The 14,827-nt window shown below is 41.0% G+C and overlaps 1 protein-coding gene and 1 long non-coding RNA gene across 2 annotated transcripts; both read right to left on the bottom strand.

The window, feature by feature from the left end:
- Window positions 1-1,560: 1,560 nt before the first annotated feature.
- LOC141795224 (cytoplasmic tRNA 2-thiolation protein 2-like) lies at window positions 1,561-9,590 on the bottom strand. The gene is made up of 10 exons (XM_074676039.1): window positions 9,325-9,590; window positions 9,065-9,200; window positions 8,776-8,907; window positions 7,586-7,677; window positions 4,760-4,857; window positions 3,367-3,453; window positions 3,181-3,268; window positions 2,146-2,212; window positions 1,963-2,021; window positions 1,561-1,856 (listed from the first exon to the last, which is right to left on the bottom strand). Exons 1-10 carry the CDS (start codon window positions 9,588-9,590, stop codon window positions 1,805-1,807), a joined length of 1,077 nt encoding a protein of 358 aa, XP_074532140.1. The 3' UTR covers window positions 1,561-1,804.
- A 2,599-nt stretch (window positions 9,591-12,189) lies between these two features.
- Window positions 12,190-13,088, bottom strand: LOC141795632 (uncharacterized). The gene is made up of 3 exons (XR_012598620.1): window positions 12,998-13,088; window positions 12,814-12,872; window positions 12,190-12,707 (listed from the first exon to the last, which is right to left on the bottom strand). It is a non-coding gene; the product is annotated as an uncharacterized LOC141795632 (long non-coding RNA).
- Window positions 13,089-14,827: the final 1,739 nt, after the last annotated feature.

The raw sequence follows: 14,827 nt of genomic DNA, 5'->3' as shown, positions 1-14,827 counted from the left end.
TTGTAACAAACACTTACATTTGTTTGTCTTAAATTCCACATTATATGTTTCCTTTTTTTAACTTTAAAGACACAAGAACAAAAAAGGAAGAAAGGAAACAAAGGTGGGGAAAGATCATGGCTTTAACAGGAAAACCAAAAAATTAGAAAAAAATGATAAAGTCTGGCGGGAGAGGCTTTATGTAGTTAACCCAGGTTAACTTTTTTTAAACTCTTAGGGCATAAGACAAAAAAAACAAGGTCTTACTTTCTAAATACACATATTGGCGTTCATTTATCAATCTTGCGTGGGAATTGGTGCAGATCTGGGTATAAAAACGGTCATACGGTAACGTTCACGTGTGATTTATGAAACGTGCGTACAAGGGTCAACTACGGCGTACGTCTGATCAGCTGTTGATAAATGAGGCGGCTAAAAAAAACGTCATTTACATAACACATCATCGCTAAATATTCATGGTTCAGCTGGCAAGACGCATGGAATTTACGACATGGAGGGATGCATTACGGGAAAAAGGTAACTACTCCATGCTGGCAATCTACAACGCCATAGTAACAGAGGTAGAAAGGACGCCGTTTTGTTTGGCAGTCGGAAAAGTAGAGGGAATCAGAAAAAAACTCACCTGCAAGGAAATCATTGCAGTGATTCAGCAGTTTGGATGTGACAAAGTAAAATACAGCAGAGTTTTAAACATTTAATTTAAACAGCCTTCCTTTATACCTTGATGAATTAATCCTTGATGTCTGACTATTAGAAACCACAATATTACTAATTGTTTCCATTCAGGTCCAGAAACATAGAAAGTTGTCTTTTAAAGATGTGTTTGAGCTCTGAAAGAAGCTGCAGACTCCAGAACCTGTCACAGACTGAGGAGGGAGTGGAGCTGAAGTGTGTTGATCGTGCGCAGTTACGCACAGGTAGACCAGAGTTTTATGATTATTCATGCCACGAGATGAGCACATAGGTTGTGATCTCATGTAAATGAACATCTTCTGTTAATAGCTAGTCACTTTTTCACACACAGTTTACTTTCATATAATTTTGTGCGATGTGAAACAAAAATCAGTGAATCCTGTAATCAATACAGCTTCCTTAAAAAAACCCAGGCTTAAAGTTTGATCCAGCGTCCTCTGAATGTTCTCTGCGGAGACTTTATTACGGACATGGGAGTGTATTCAAAACTGATAACCGCCTCTCTATTTCTTTTCTTTTTTTTTAAGTAAACCAATAAAGGAAACATTTTTTTAAACTGAGAAATCAGCTGACAGCTTGGGCTGCTCTTTCATAGCAAAGTATTTTATTGGTGAAGAAGAGTGAAATGTAAGAAACATTCTTGGTGTCAAATCTGATTCAAGGATCTAAATATTAATCTAAGAACATCAGTTTTTATTTCTGAAAATGTTTTGCCCTCATATGATCTAAAAATTCTCCTCCACAGACAGATTTCCCTCGCTGCACCGCGCTCCCCACTGACATGAAACTTGCGTACACGAACTCAGACCTGGTGTGGGATTTGAGGTTGCAGAGTTGCTAGAATAAAGAGATTTCTGGTAGGGTGGAATGAAATACCTCATTAGACATTTCCAGTCAAACTCCTTACTAGAGAACTGGTACATTTCCACTGGTACATTCACATTTTTTTCCATTCTTCCTCTGATATGACAATCACCAGATCCAATCACTGATGTTATGAACATCTTTATTCAAAAGCTGTACACAGATAAAAGCACATTCTGACATAGTTTTAGGAGTTGATGGCTTGAGGTAAATCCTGAGCTTCACGTCAGTTTTTATGAGACTCCTTCTAATCTCCATCATCCAGCAGGAACTCGCTGATCTCCTCTCTCATCTGAGACCTACGAACAAACCACATCACAGGTCAGAGCAGTGAAAAGTCAGAAAACTGCAGATTGTGTTGTGTTTTGAATCCAATGGTGAGAAGTGCTGAGAAGACTGAAGCACCTCCTTTGTCTCTTCTGAGCCTCTGACAGGATGTAGAGCGGGAGACGATCCACTGAGGCCTGGATGTAAACAAAAACAACCTCAACGTTTTGCAAAAAAGAAACATATTAAAATTTGGATTGAGTTGTCATTTGCTGTTGTAAAAACAACACCCAGTCAGGACATCCAGTGTTTGTCACTCACCATGTCTTTGGTGGTCCGCTGACAGCTGTAACACAGCAGACTCCTCAGATCAGGAGTCTGTGGTGCCCTGAAACGAAACAGTCACACAGACTTACTCTGATCAGGAAACACTCAGTCTGACCTGTGTAAAATCAGCCTCTATTCCTCACAATGTTTAATCCATAATGATGTTTGCATGTATTTTGCTTAAATTCAAGCAGGACTCATTACACTTTTAGAGAAGAGTCGACACACCTCCAAGCTCCCCACTCTTAGCATTGAGCGCAAAAACTGGAATCTAGGCGAGAGCTTGTGCTAATCAAACTTTACATGAACCAAATTCACTTGACAGGTCCAGAAGAAGTCTTATTTCAAGATATTAAAAGGCATGCACGGAGAGGCAAACATAGTACTCTGTGGCATGCGCGGTACTCTCTAGAGAGCTGGCTCATTTCTTTGAGGGGCAAACGTAAACAAAGTCTTTGTCAGTTCAGAGGCCATTACAGCCATTACAGCCACACAGCGCTGTCTGGAGTGACACAGACTGCAGCAGAGGACTAACCCGGAGCGGACCATGATGGAATATTGGTGAAAAACACAAGTTTTTGGGCGATTAATGCAGTTTTAGGAGCGGCGCTGTCTATGCCCTTATGGATCCCATTATACGGACGTCTGCAGCACAATTTTGGATCTAAATATCTCCCGAAGCACTGCTTGGATCAGGAAAGCCTTCTGGGTGAGTATTTTTTTCTACTTCATTCTATAAACAATGAAAAAGCTGTATAAACTGAACTTATCCTTTAACACAAAGAGGGGTGTTGGTGGACTGAGAAGGACCCTATGAGTCAGCCCTGTGACTGGCCTGTAACCTGCACAGGATGAACCCTGTTCTCACTCAAAGAAAGCTGGAATCAGCTCCAGCTCTCCAGCTCTGGACTAATGATGGAGCTGGAGTACACTCACAGACGTGCCTGTGTGGCTATTTGTTGTTTAAAGTCCCTAATTAGACGCTAACATCAGATTAAACATGATGAGAATAAACAACTGAGCACTCACTTTGCTGAAGAACAGCAGCCTCCACCACCCGCTGCTCTCCCACAATCCTCTCCTCCTCCAGAGGAGCAGCACTGTCCGGGGGGAGCGTCTGATAACAGAGTGACAGGAAACAGATCTTTATTAACATCTGGAAACTCAAAATTATGATACACTATGAACTCTGAGCTGACTGAGAGTATCACTCACCTGGGGTTTGCTTGCCGAGTTCAGCAGAAGGTTTAATCTGAGAGAGCTGCTCTGAGATCAGCGTCATGTTAAAGGCTGAAGCGCTCTCTGAAAAGAGGAGGGAACAGGAGAAACTCAGTCAGTCATCGACATCTATCTAAAAATGAAATGTAAAATCCAGAAATCATTGTGTGAGGTGGGTTTCTGGATCTGTTCAGCAGCTTTAAAGATGCTATGAGGAGGATCTGTTTAAATTGCACTCCCTCGCCACCTTGTGGCCCGGAGTTTCTGCACACTGTCATAAATAACTTTTAACCAGGCATGTGTTTGTTTTGAATTAAATGGAGATCCAATCAAAACAAATTTTCTTTGTTCAAGACAACTTTTTACTGGATACAACGCGCTGAGGTAAGGTATTTATCAGTACAGTTACGTAGTGCTACAGTTTGAAACGTGTGTAGTGCTAATATGTAGTGCTATCGTCAGCCCGGTGCTCCGACGTATCTGTAGGCTAATTGTAAGTACTTTAGTAGCCATTTATATTTAGCACAGCTGACAGTCCGGTGCTCTAAGATGTGTCTGTAATGTGTAACGTTATTAAATCCTGGTTATGTCCTACCACTCATCTACCAAGCAGAGCTAACATAACCTCACTCTTCATTTTATTGATAGACTCTCAAGTTTGAACAGACCACTGCAGAATAACTGCTGACTGTGGGTTGGAATGTGGGTGCTAACAAACAGTTTAGCTCCTGTGTTAGAGTGATACAGCTCAAGCTAAAGGCTAATTAGCCTTTAGCTCATGCAGTATCACTCTCCTCTTTATCTTTCTTCTGCTCTTCTGTCCTTTTTCTGTCTGACAGTTAGGCTCCAGTGTCCACCATCACTACAAAATTAATCACAGAAATCATTTTCAGCAGAGAAAAACACAGATTTTTGTGTTTCATCTCTTCTCTCTACTAAACTTCAACATGGTGTTGCCATAGAGACCTGGACGTGCTGTAAATCAATCGGGTCCTTGTCGACCCGAACTGGAAGCTACGAAGTAGCAATTTAAAACAAACTGTAACCAGTAATATTGGTGCAGATAATCTCATTTTGAAGTGTGGATTAGGATCAGGCATATATCTAAAAGGGAGAATTTTTAAAGATCACTTTCAAACTCCTCACAACCCATCTAATGAAGGTTATAAAGAAATAAAGAAAGGCATAGTTTAAAGAAGACACCCAACTTCAGTATCGTACTGTTTACTAAAAGGGGTTAAAACCATCGTCTCACACATGTGCAGACAGTCAGTCACTTGAGACTCCACCTCAGCTGGAAGTGAAAGTCTTACTTCACCCAGTAAGTAACTTCATTCTCATCTTTAATATATTCTTATCAGTCTTTAAAAGTCCCGCTTAGGACACTCACCCACAGCCGTATCTAGGGCGCACATGCAGAACAAACACCGGTCACAGAGGTCGGCAGTGGAGGGGCTCCCACACGCTGTCTGCAGCTTCTCACTGGTTCTAGAAGCATTTGAAAAAAATTGGGTTTTTTTACTGTAATACCACTAAAGTTTCATGTAGATCAGTTTTAGACAATGTGAGGCAGACTTTTTCCTCAAACGATGGTTACAGAGAATATTCACGGGTCCAAGAGGTGAGAGCAAAATTCATCAGAAGTCCTTTACACAAGGAGAAGTACTGTAAAAAAATGGATGTCATGTTGCTTGGCTCAAAATGAGGTTGCCACAAAAGCTGCTCCCCCTGGTGGCTGGCTGTAGTATAGGTTAAAAAATCCAGCTCTCCAGTCATTTCAGATGGGCTGATGTCAAACTTTAAAAATGAATACACCTTGTAGAAATGTTCCACACATCTGATTGTTGTGGTGATTTGAAGATATCATTTGGCTGCCTTGTATTCAAGTCCTCTTTTTTCTGAAAAGCTTCATTTTCATTAGTTAAACAAGGTTAAAAACGAGGTTTTACATCATGTTTAATGATGATTGACAGCTGACGTTCTTGTGTATTTTTTTCGGGGACAGTAAAAAATGTCGATAAGTAGTGAAGAAGTGATTAGACTCTCAAAGAAAAAAAATATATCATTTTTGTCACCCAGCTCCACTCAGATTCTCCCAGAATCCCTCACAGTCTCTGCTGCACAGACTCTGGCTGCACAGCGGCTGCCAATGGCTTCGTCTGTGACGGGGGAATTTTGGCTTCAAAACCGTACAATGGGAAATGATAGAGCCACGCTGTCCATTCTATATACAGTCTATGGTGGTGAAACATCAGAGTTCAAAATAGTTCACCAGATGTACCTGTATTTCCTACTTTACATTCAGAATTAGGGCTGTCATTTTAATGCGTTAATTAGATTAATCAATTACACAGCAAATTAACGCTTTATAAAAATCAACGCAGATTAATCTGGATCCTAAAACCGTGGGGGGGGTTCAAAGATGCACTTATTTTCAAATGTCTGGCATTTATAAACCGTTTGTCCTATTCAAAAGCTGTAAAAAAGTAGTGTTCTCATCAGATTCTCAAATTTCCGATGGTCCCTGAATGTATCACACGTGACGTCGGCAACATGCTTTAAACCGGGGGGAAGCGAGTGTCATTTTTGTGAGACTGTCGGCCACATCTCGTTTATTCACACGTCATTTTTGAAAATCTGCAGAAAATCATCCGTTTGCTCTAGCCCAATTCTGTAAATGATGATCTATATTTTTCCCGTATTTAAATCTAAAGAATTCTTTGAAAAGTTCCTTTCATCTTCCTGGCGTTCTGTTTCAGCTTGGGGCTGCTCTGCACCAATCAGCAACAGTTTGTGTGTTCAGAGCATGTTAAACTGAAACTACTTCACTTTTCTTTGATCCAAGACTTAAATAAAGTGTTTTGTACATAGTTCCTCACAGTTTTTAGCCTTTAGCCCTGGTTCTCCTGACCTCATAGAAGTAAAGAAGTTCATATTGCAGTGAAAATTGAGTCCACATCGAGTAAAAATGTGACAGATGCAAAAACCATCCTAAAAATCAAATCAGCTTATCTTAGGTGCAAGACTGTGTAGATTTTGTAAAGATAGAACCATTACACTTTTTTCATGTGTTCTTTATGCCTCAGGGTACCTAAAATGTGTTGTACATATTCCCACCTTATTTTTACATGTTTTGTAATGTATTTTAATGTAATTTTAATGTCCTGGAATTCATATTCTTTATTTTGGGACCTTAAGCAGATATGAGATTAAAATGTGATTAATTAGATTAATTAATTACAAATACTGTAATTAATTAGATTAGTTTTTTTAATCGCCTGACAGCACTATTCAGAATACTTTATTAGTACCAGAATGGCAGTTTAATTTTACAGTCAACACCACAGTAGAAAAATGTATACATGAGATACAGTAAAGGAAATAAATAACACATCAATAGTTGAAAACTCTCAATAGAACTTTCATAAAATGTACATAAAATATATTTGTTGACACTGAATGTGTTGAGTTTCCACAGCAGATAAATTCTCAGGTTTGCTCCCTTGACAATTCTGTCTGTGTTTTCACTGAACTACAGATTGGAGTTGAACAAGGGGTCAACACTAGTTTTGTGATAATTTCTTTTGTTTTTAACAGATTTAAGTGGAGGAATATAGCGGCCAGTGAGTGTCAGATGACTTGCAAAAGCCACAACATGAATGTAAGAGCAAACACAACAGAAGTTAAAAAGGTTAGTTATCCCAACGGACACAGAGAAGTTGCCAAAGTAAGTAAATGATTTTCTTTAGAGTCATCTATGACAAATAAAACTTTGTAGGGGTCTCACCTTGTAATATCAGTCATAGTACTTTATTTACCAGAAAAATATGTCATCTTATGTTTAGCTTTATGGATCAATAACGTTAGCATGAGCTCTATTTATCATAACTGAAGATAGAAAAAAGAAGAAAATAATTTACTTACTTTCACAACTTTTCCATGTTAGGATAACTGTCCTCTTAACTTCTGTTGTGCTGAGGCTTTTACATTCGCGTTGCTGCTTTTGCAAATCGGGTGACACCTACCAGCCACCGTAGAGGAAGCTTTCATCATACCATTTAACAAATTCAGGATGTACACGGTCAAGGTTTGATAGGTGGCCCTAAAGACAAAACCCTGTTGTCTAAAAATCTGATGAGATGGCTGTTTTCTTGATGTGAGATGAGAGGATCTACAGCTGTCTGAAGAGCAAGGGGAGGAGGAGCACACTACTGACCTGTAGATGGCGCTGACAGTATGAGGGAAGTCTGCCTGCAGTCTGGTGACGAAGCTCTCAGTCAGACGCTGGATACTGGCTTTGTCTGACATCTGTGGGTCAGACACACACACACACACACACACACACACACACACACACACACACACACACACACACACACACACACACACACACACACACACACACACAAACACACACTGAGGGATGTACACATGTTGAAATAGGAGCAATGAAAAAACCTGTACTAAGTAGTGCTTGTGAATGTAAAATCCTGACCTAAAACGAGCTGTTTGGATTTTGGGGATTTGCTGACGTCAGTGATTCCCTTTTTTGACCAATCAGGAGCAAGTCTGACCTGACTGGTCACCTGGAGCATATACCCCCAAACCCCCTCCGTGCCCACTCCTCTCCAGCGGCAGGGAGGAGAATGCCAAAGTTGAAGAGCCATCACTGCTTTGTTCTTGGCTGTTAACAGCCACATAGTTCCATGCTCAAGCTTCCCATCTCAGAAGAAGACAAGACTAAGTGTCTAGAGTTCATTTATCAAGGAAATGTGCCAGCTACACTCAGTAAAACTGTGCATGTGTGTGCTAGTCACTTCACGGACGACTGCTTTTCCAACTTTGGACAGTACAACAGAGGGCTAGAGACTAGACTGGTCCTGAATCCAGGCGCATTACCAACCATCCACCAACAAACCTCAGACCCTGGAAATGTGAGTATTTTAAATGCTGTGTGCTGTGGAGCAGATGTAAGAACTTTTACTCAGTGTCCCCCCTGTCTCTGTGTTAGCTTCAGGATGCTAACTTTAGCTGGGGTTAGCCTGTTGTTTTAGCCTGTAATGTTAGGGTAAACGAGCTTCGATGTTTTCTAAACATTGTGCACTTGGAGCTCTTGGCGCCGCTCTCAGTGACGCTGAAGAGCGGGGCGGTATCAGCAGTGGCTCATTTACATATGAAGGCCACGCCCACTAAATCAGAGCGTTCTGAACAGAGGGGCTATGAGAGCCTGGAAACAATGCTGCTGTGCTTGATTTATTGGCTTTTTGGACCAAAACATGTTACTACCATTTCATGAAGACATCAATGATCCACATTAAACTGCAGAAAAGGAGCATGATATGGGACCTTTAAAAGTGCTTTACTGAGCTGAACTTGAACATTTCAAACTAAAAAGGAGGTCCTTACCTTGGTTTCCAGGCCGGGAATGAAAACAGACGGCACGTTGAACATGTGGTTGTAGTAAGCTATTTCCTTTGATGAGTAGTCCCTCATTGGCCTCACCAACGTGATGTCACCATACCTGGAGTCTGAGAAACCCTGCAAAAACAAGCGTGCACACACAAAATCAGGAAGAAGTTTAATTTCCATCCTGATTAAAACGGCGGGTGAACACAATCTGGTTTGAAATAAAATCAGAATTATTTTTTCTTTTTCTTCTTTCAGTAGATTCAGCGTTTCTTCACTCTTCACGCACCGTGTCCTGAGCAAGCTGTGCTCCTCTGCCCAGTGACACGCTGGTGAGCAGTTTAACAGCCAGTCTGGTGCAGCTGTCTCCAAGCATCAGTTTGCTGTAGCCCTCAGCTCGAGCTGTGTGCACCAGCAGATGCTGCCTGAGAACACACAGAGGAGTCAGGGAGGACTGAAAGTAAGAAATACAAAAACTTCGACAGCACTTTGAGCACACTGCTGAACTACAGCAGAGCAGTGAGACAGAGCACTGCTCCTCGGTCTGACCTTAAAGTGCTCAGCAGGTCTTCTTTAGCCGTCAGAGTCTTCACTGAGCCCATCAGCTGCTGCAGGGCAGGTGTGCGTGACTCCTGAACATCAGGCTGTAATGTTTGGTCCTGCTCTGCTGGCGACAAACAGATACTGCTGGCGCTCTGAATGAAGTCATCCACGGCTGCTTTGTACGCACTGGCAGGTTGATCTGCTGCTGCTGGAGCCGCCACCAGGACTGAGCTGGGGAGGTCCAGAACCTGAAACCATGTAGGTAGACACATTTGATATTTACACAAGAATCCGTCCCGTTGATCATCACAAATAAAATAAATACATGCTTGAAATATTTCACTCTGTGTGAACTTAATCTATGGAGTATTAGAGACTGACTTCTTGAACTGTGCGACTGAAAAAAATAAACTTTCCACCATGTGCTAATTGATTGATTATATACCTGAATATAGACATATTTACACACCTGATTTTAATTTTAAGATCAGTTAAAAAAATTCAATGCTGGATCCTAAAAAAGTTTTAAAAAGAGTTTCAGAATGCAAGAAGAAATGTGAATGAGACAAAAACTTGAGGAGTCTATTGAAAACAACAGTTTAAGTAAAACGGTCTGTTCAAAAACCTGAAAACCACTTAAATAGAAATAAAAGTTTGCAAAATGACTTAGTAATGAGGAGCTCCACTCTTCTTAATGTGGATGTTTCCAGAAGGTTTGAATGTTGCTTCAAGTGGTGAAGATCCTTTCTCTAAAGGATGTCTTTGTTTCCAGTGATCCCTTCTTTGAACCCTTCTCTCTTTCCCTGCTCTCCTCAGGACTCTGGGAACCCCGAACAATGACGTGTGGCCTGATGTAGAAAGTCTGCCTGACTATAAAAACACCTTCCCTAAATGGAAAGCTGGCAGCCTCTCATCGATGGTGAGAAACCTGGACACCAACGGCCTGGATCTACTGGCAGTGAGTTATTTCTTACTTTGATGATAACCATGATCAGATTTACATCCTCTGACCTGCAACATAGTTTGAAAACAGCAACAAGATTTGTCTTCAGGACAAGAGAATCAAGGCTTCAGGTTCTTTGAGTGCTGCTGTTTTAAAGTCTCCCTCTTTCTGTTTGTCTCGTGCAGAAAATGCTAACCTACAATCCTCCAAAGAGAGTTTCTGCCCGCGAGGCCATGACTCACCCTTACTTTGACGACTTGGACAAATCCACCCTTCCTGCTGCTAACATCAGTAAAAACTGAACAAACTGACCCCACATACAAACACAGTCATATTCATTGTGAATTATCATCCTGTAAATACGTGTGTGTACAAAGTGTAAACCTTCAGTAATGTTTGTCTATCAATAATATCTTTTCAATAAAGCTGCACTTTCCCTCTCCAACCACAGACCTCATCTTTTATTCACATACTACACCAGAGGTTACACTGGAGGAAAGCTGCACAGCTTGCTGTGTTTGGCTGAAGAAAGCATTTGTTAATTTTTAATGTCACTTTATTTTTTTAAATTAACTTTTTATTGACACTTGTAACAAACACTTACATTTGTTTGTCTTAAATTCCACATTATGTGTTTCCTTTTTTTAACTTTAAAGACACAAGAACAAAAAAGGAAGAAAGGAAACAAAGGTGGGGAAAGATCATGGCTTTAACAGGAAAACCAAAAAATTAGAAAAAAATGATAAAGTCTGGCGGGAGAGGCTTTATGTAGTTAACCCAGGTTAACTTTTTTTAAACTCTTAGGGCATAAGACAAAAAAAACAAGGTCTTACTTTCTAAATACACATATTGGCGTTCATTTATCAATCTTGCGTGGGAATTGGTGCAGATCTGGGTATAAAAACGGTCATACGGTAACGTTCACGTGTGATTTATGAAACGTGCGTACAAGGGTCAACTACGGCGTACGTCTGATCAGCTGTTGATAAATGAGGCGGCTAAAAACAAACGTCATTTACATAACACATCAGCCCTAAATATTCATGGTTCAGCTGGCAAGACCCACGGAATTTACGACATGGAGGGACGAATTACGGGAAAAAGGTAACTACTCCATGCTGGCAATCTACAACGCCATAGCAACAGAGGTAGAAAGGACGCCGTTTTGTTTGGCAGACGGAAAAGTAAAGCGAATCAGCAAAAAACACACCTGCAAGGAAATCATTGCAGTGACTCAGCAGTTTGGATGTGACAAAGTAAAATACAGCAGAGTTTTAAACATTTATTTTAAACAGCCTTCCTTTATACCTTGATGAATTAATCCTTGATGTCTGACTATTAGAAACCACAATATTACTAATTGTTTCCATTCAGGTCCAGAAACATAGAAAGTTGTCTTTTAAAGATGTGTTTGAGCTCTGAAAGAAGCTGCAGACTCCAGAACCTGTCACAGACTGAGGAGGGAGTGGAGCTGAAGTGTGTTGATCGTGCGCAGTTACGCACAGGTAGACCAGAGTTTTATGATTATTCATACCACGAGATGAGCACATAGGTTGTGATCTCATGTAAATGAACATCTTCTGTTAATAGCTAGTCACTTTTTCACACACAGTTTACTTTCATATAATTTTGTGCGATGTGAAACAATAATCAGTGAATCCTGTAATCAATACAGCTTCCTGAAAAAAACCCAGGCTTAAAGTTTGATCCGGAGTCCTCTGAGTGGTCTCTGCGGAGACTTTATTACGGCCATGGGAGTGTATTCAAAACTGATAACCGCCTCTCTATTTCTTTTTTTTTTTTTTTAAGTAAACCAATAAAGGAAACATTTTTTAAACGGAGAAATCAGCTGACAGCTCACGCTGCTTTCATAGCAAAGTATTTTATTGGTGAAGAAGAGTGAAATGTAAGAAACATTCTTGGTGTCAAATCTGATTCAAGGATCTAAATATTAATCTAAGAACATCAGTTTTTATTTCTGAAAATGTTTTGCCCTCATATGATCTAATAATTCTCCTGCCCAGACAGATTTCCCTCGCTGCACCGCGCTATGCACTGACATGAAACTTGCGTACACGAACTCAGACCTGGCGTGGGATTTGAGGTTGCAGAGTTGCTAGAATAAAGAGATTTCTGGTAGGGTGGAATGAAATACCTCATTAGACATTTCCAGTCAAACTCCTTACAATATAGAGAACTGGTACATTTCCACTGGTACATTCACATTTTTTTCCATTCTTCCTCTGATATGACAATCACCAGATCCAATCACTGATGTTATGAACATCTTTATTCAAAAGCTGTACACAGATAAAAGCACATTCTGACATAGTTTTAGGAGTTGATGGCTTGAGGTAAATCCTGAGCTTCACGTCAGTTTTTATGAGACTCCTTCTAATCTCCATCATCCAGCAGGAACTCGCTGATCTCCTCTCTCATCTGAGACCTACAAACAAACCACATCACAGGTCAGAGCAGTGAAAAGTCAGAAAACTGCAGATTGTGTTGTGTTTTGAATCCAATGGTGAGAAGTGCTGAGAAGACTGAAGCACCTCCTTTGTCTCTTCTGAGCCTCTGACAGGATGTAGAGCGGGAGACGATCCACTGAGGCCTGGATGTAAACAAAAACAACCTCAACGTTTTGCAAAAAAAGAAACATATTAAAATTTGGATTGAGTCGTCATTTGCTGTTGTAAAAACAACACCCAGTCAGGACATCCAGTGTTTGTCACTCACCATGTCTTTGGTGGTCCGCTGACAGCTGTAACACAGCAGACTCCTCAGATCAGGAGTCTGTGGTACACTGAAACGAAACAGTCACACAGACTTACTCTGATCAGGAAACACTCAGTCTGACCTGTATAAAATCAGCCTCTATTCCTCACAATTTTTAATCCATAATGATGTTTGCATGTATTTTGCTTAAATTCAAGCAGGACTCATTACACTTTTAGAGAAGAGCTGACACACATCTAAGCTCCCCACTCTTAGCATTGAGCGCAAAAACTGGAATCTAGGCGAGAGCTTGTGCTAATCAAACTTTACATGAACCAAATTCACTTGACAGGTCCAGAAGAAGTCTTATTTCAAGATATTAAAAGGCATGCACGGAGAGGCAAACATAGTACTCTGTGGCATGCGCGGTACTCTCTAGAGAGCTGGCTCATTTCTTTGAGGGGCAAACGTAAACAAAGTCTTTGTCAGTTCAGAGGCCATTACAGCCATTACAGCCACACAGCGCTGTCTGGAGTGACACAGACTGCAGCAGAGGACTAACCCGGAGCGGACCATGATGGAATATTGGTGAAAAACACAAGTTTTTGAACGATTAATGCAGTTTTAGGAGCGGCGCTGTCTATGCCCTTATGGATCCCATTATACGGACGTCTGCAGCACAATTTTGGATCTAAATATCTCCCGAAGCACTGCTTGGATCAGGAAAGCCTTCTGGGTGAGTATTTTTTTCTACTTCATTCTATAAACAATGAAAAAGCTGTATAAACTGAACTTATCCTTTAACACAAAGAGGGGTGTTGGTGGACTGAGAAGGACCCTATGAGTCAGCCCTGTGACTGGCCTGTAACCTGCACAGGATGAACCCTGTTCTCACTCAAAGAGAGCTGGAATCAGCTCCAGCTCTCCAGCTCTGGACTAATGATGGAGCTGGAGTACACTCACAGACGTGCCTGTGTGGCTATTTGTTGTTTAAAGTCCCTTATTAGACGCTAACATCAGATTAAACATGATGAGAATAAACAACTGAGCACTCACTTTGCTGAAGAACAGCAGCCTCCACCACCCGCTGCTCTCCCACAATCCTCTCCTCCTCCAGAGGAGCAGCACTGTCCGGGGGGAGCGTCTGATAACAGAGTGACAGGAAACAGATCTTTATTAACATCTGGAAACTCAAAATTATGATACACTATGAACTCTGAGCTGACTGAGAGTATCACTCACCTGGGGTTTGCTTGCCGAGTTCAGCAGAAGGTTTAATCTGAGAGAGCTGCTCTGAGATCAGCGTCATGTTAAAGGCTGAAGCGCTCTCTGAAAAGAGGAGGGAACAGGAGAAACTCAGTCAGTCATCGACATCTATCTAAAAATGAAATGTAAAATCCAGAAATCATTGTGTGAGGTGGGTTTCTGGATCTGTTCAGCAGCTTTAAAGATGCTATGAGGAGGATCTGTTTAAATTGCACTCCCTCGCCATCTTGTGGCCCGGAGTTTCTGCACACTGTCATAAATAACTTTTAACCAGGCATGTGTTTGTTTTGAATTAAATGGAGATCCAATCAAAACAAATTTTCTTTGTTCAAGACAACTTTTTACTGGATACAACGCGCTGAGGTAAGGTATTTATCAGTACAGTTACGTAGTGCTACAGTTTGAAACGTGTGTAGTGCTAATATGTAGTGCTATCGTCAGCCCGGTGCTCCGACGTATCTGTAGGCTAATTGTAAGTACTTTAGTAGCCATTTATATTTAGCACAGCTGACAGTCCGGTGCTCTAAGATGTGTCTGTAATGTGTAACGTTATTAAATCCTGGTTATGTCCTACCACTCATCTAC

The sequence above is a fragment of the Halichoeres trimaculatus genome, unplaced genomic scaffold, assembly GCF_033239565.1.
Source record: "Halichoeres trimaculatus isolate MK-OKI-2021-1 unplaced genomic scaffold, fHalTri1.1 fHalTri1_scaffold_8, whole genome shotgun sequence".
Taxonomy (NCBI): Eukaryota; Metazoa; Chordata; class Actinopteri; order Labriformes; family Labridae; genus Halichoeres; species Halichoeres trimaculatus.
This window is presented reverse-complemented; position numbering and strand designations above follow the sequence as displayed.

Coding starts and splice junctions, on each gene's coding strand:
- LOC141795224 (XM_074676039.1), bottom strand. CDS start 9,590: ATGTGTCTACCTACATGGTTTCAGGTTCTGGACCTCCCCAGCTCAGTC. Junction 4,858..7,585: donor ACTGTCAGCGCCATCTACAG/GTCAGTAGTGTG, acceptor AAATGCTTCTAG/AACCAGTGAGAAGCTGCAGA. Junction 2,022..2,145: donor AGCGGACCACCAAAGACATG/GTGAGTGACAAA, acceptor GTTTACATCCAG/GCCTCAGTGGATCGTCTCCC.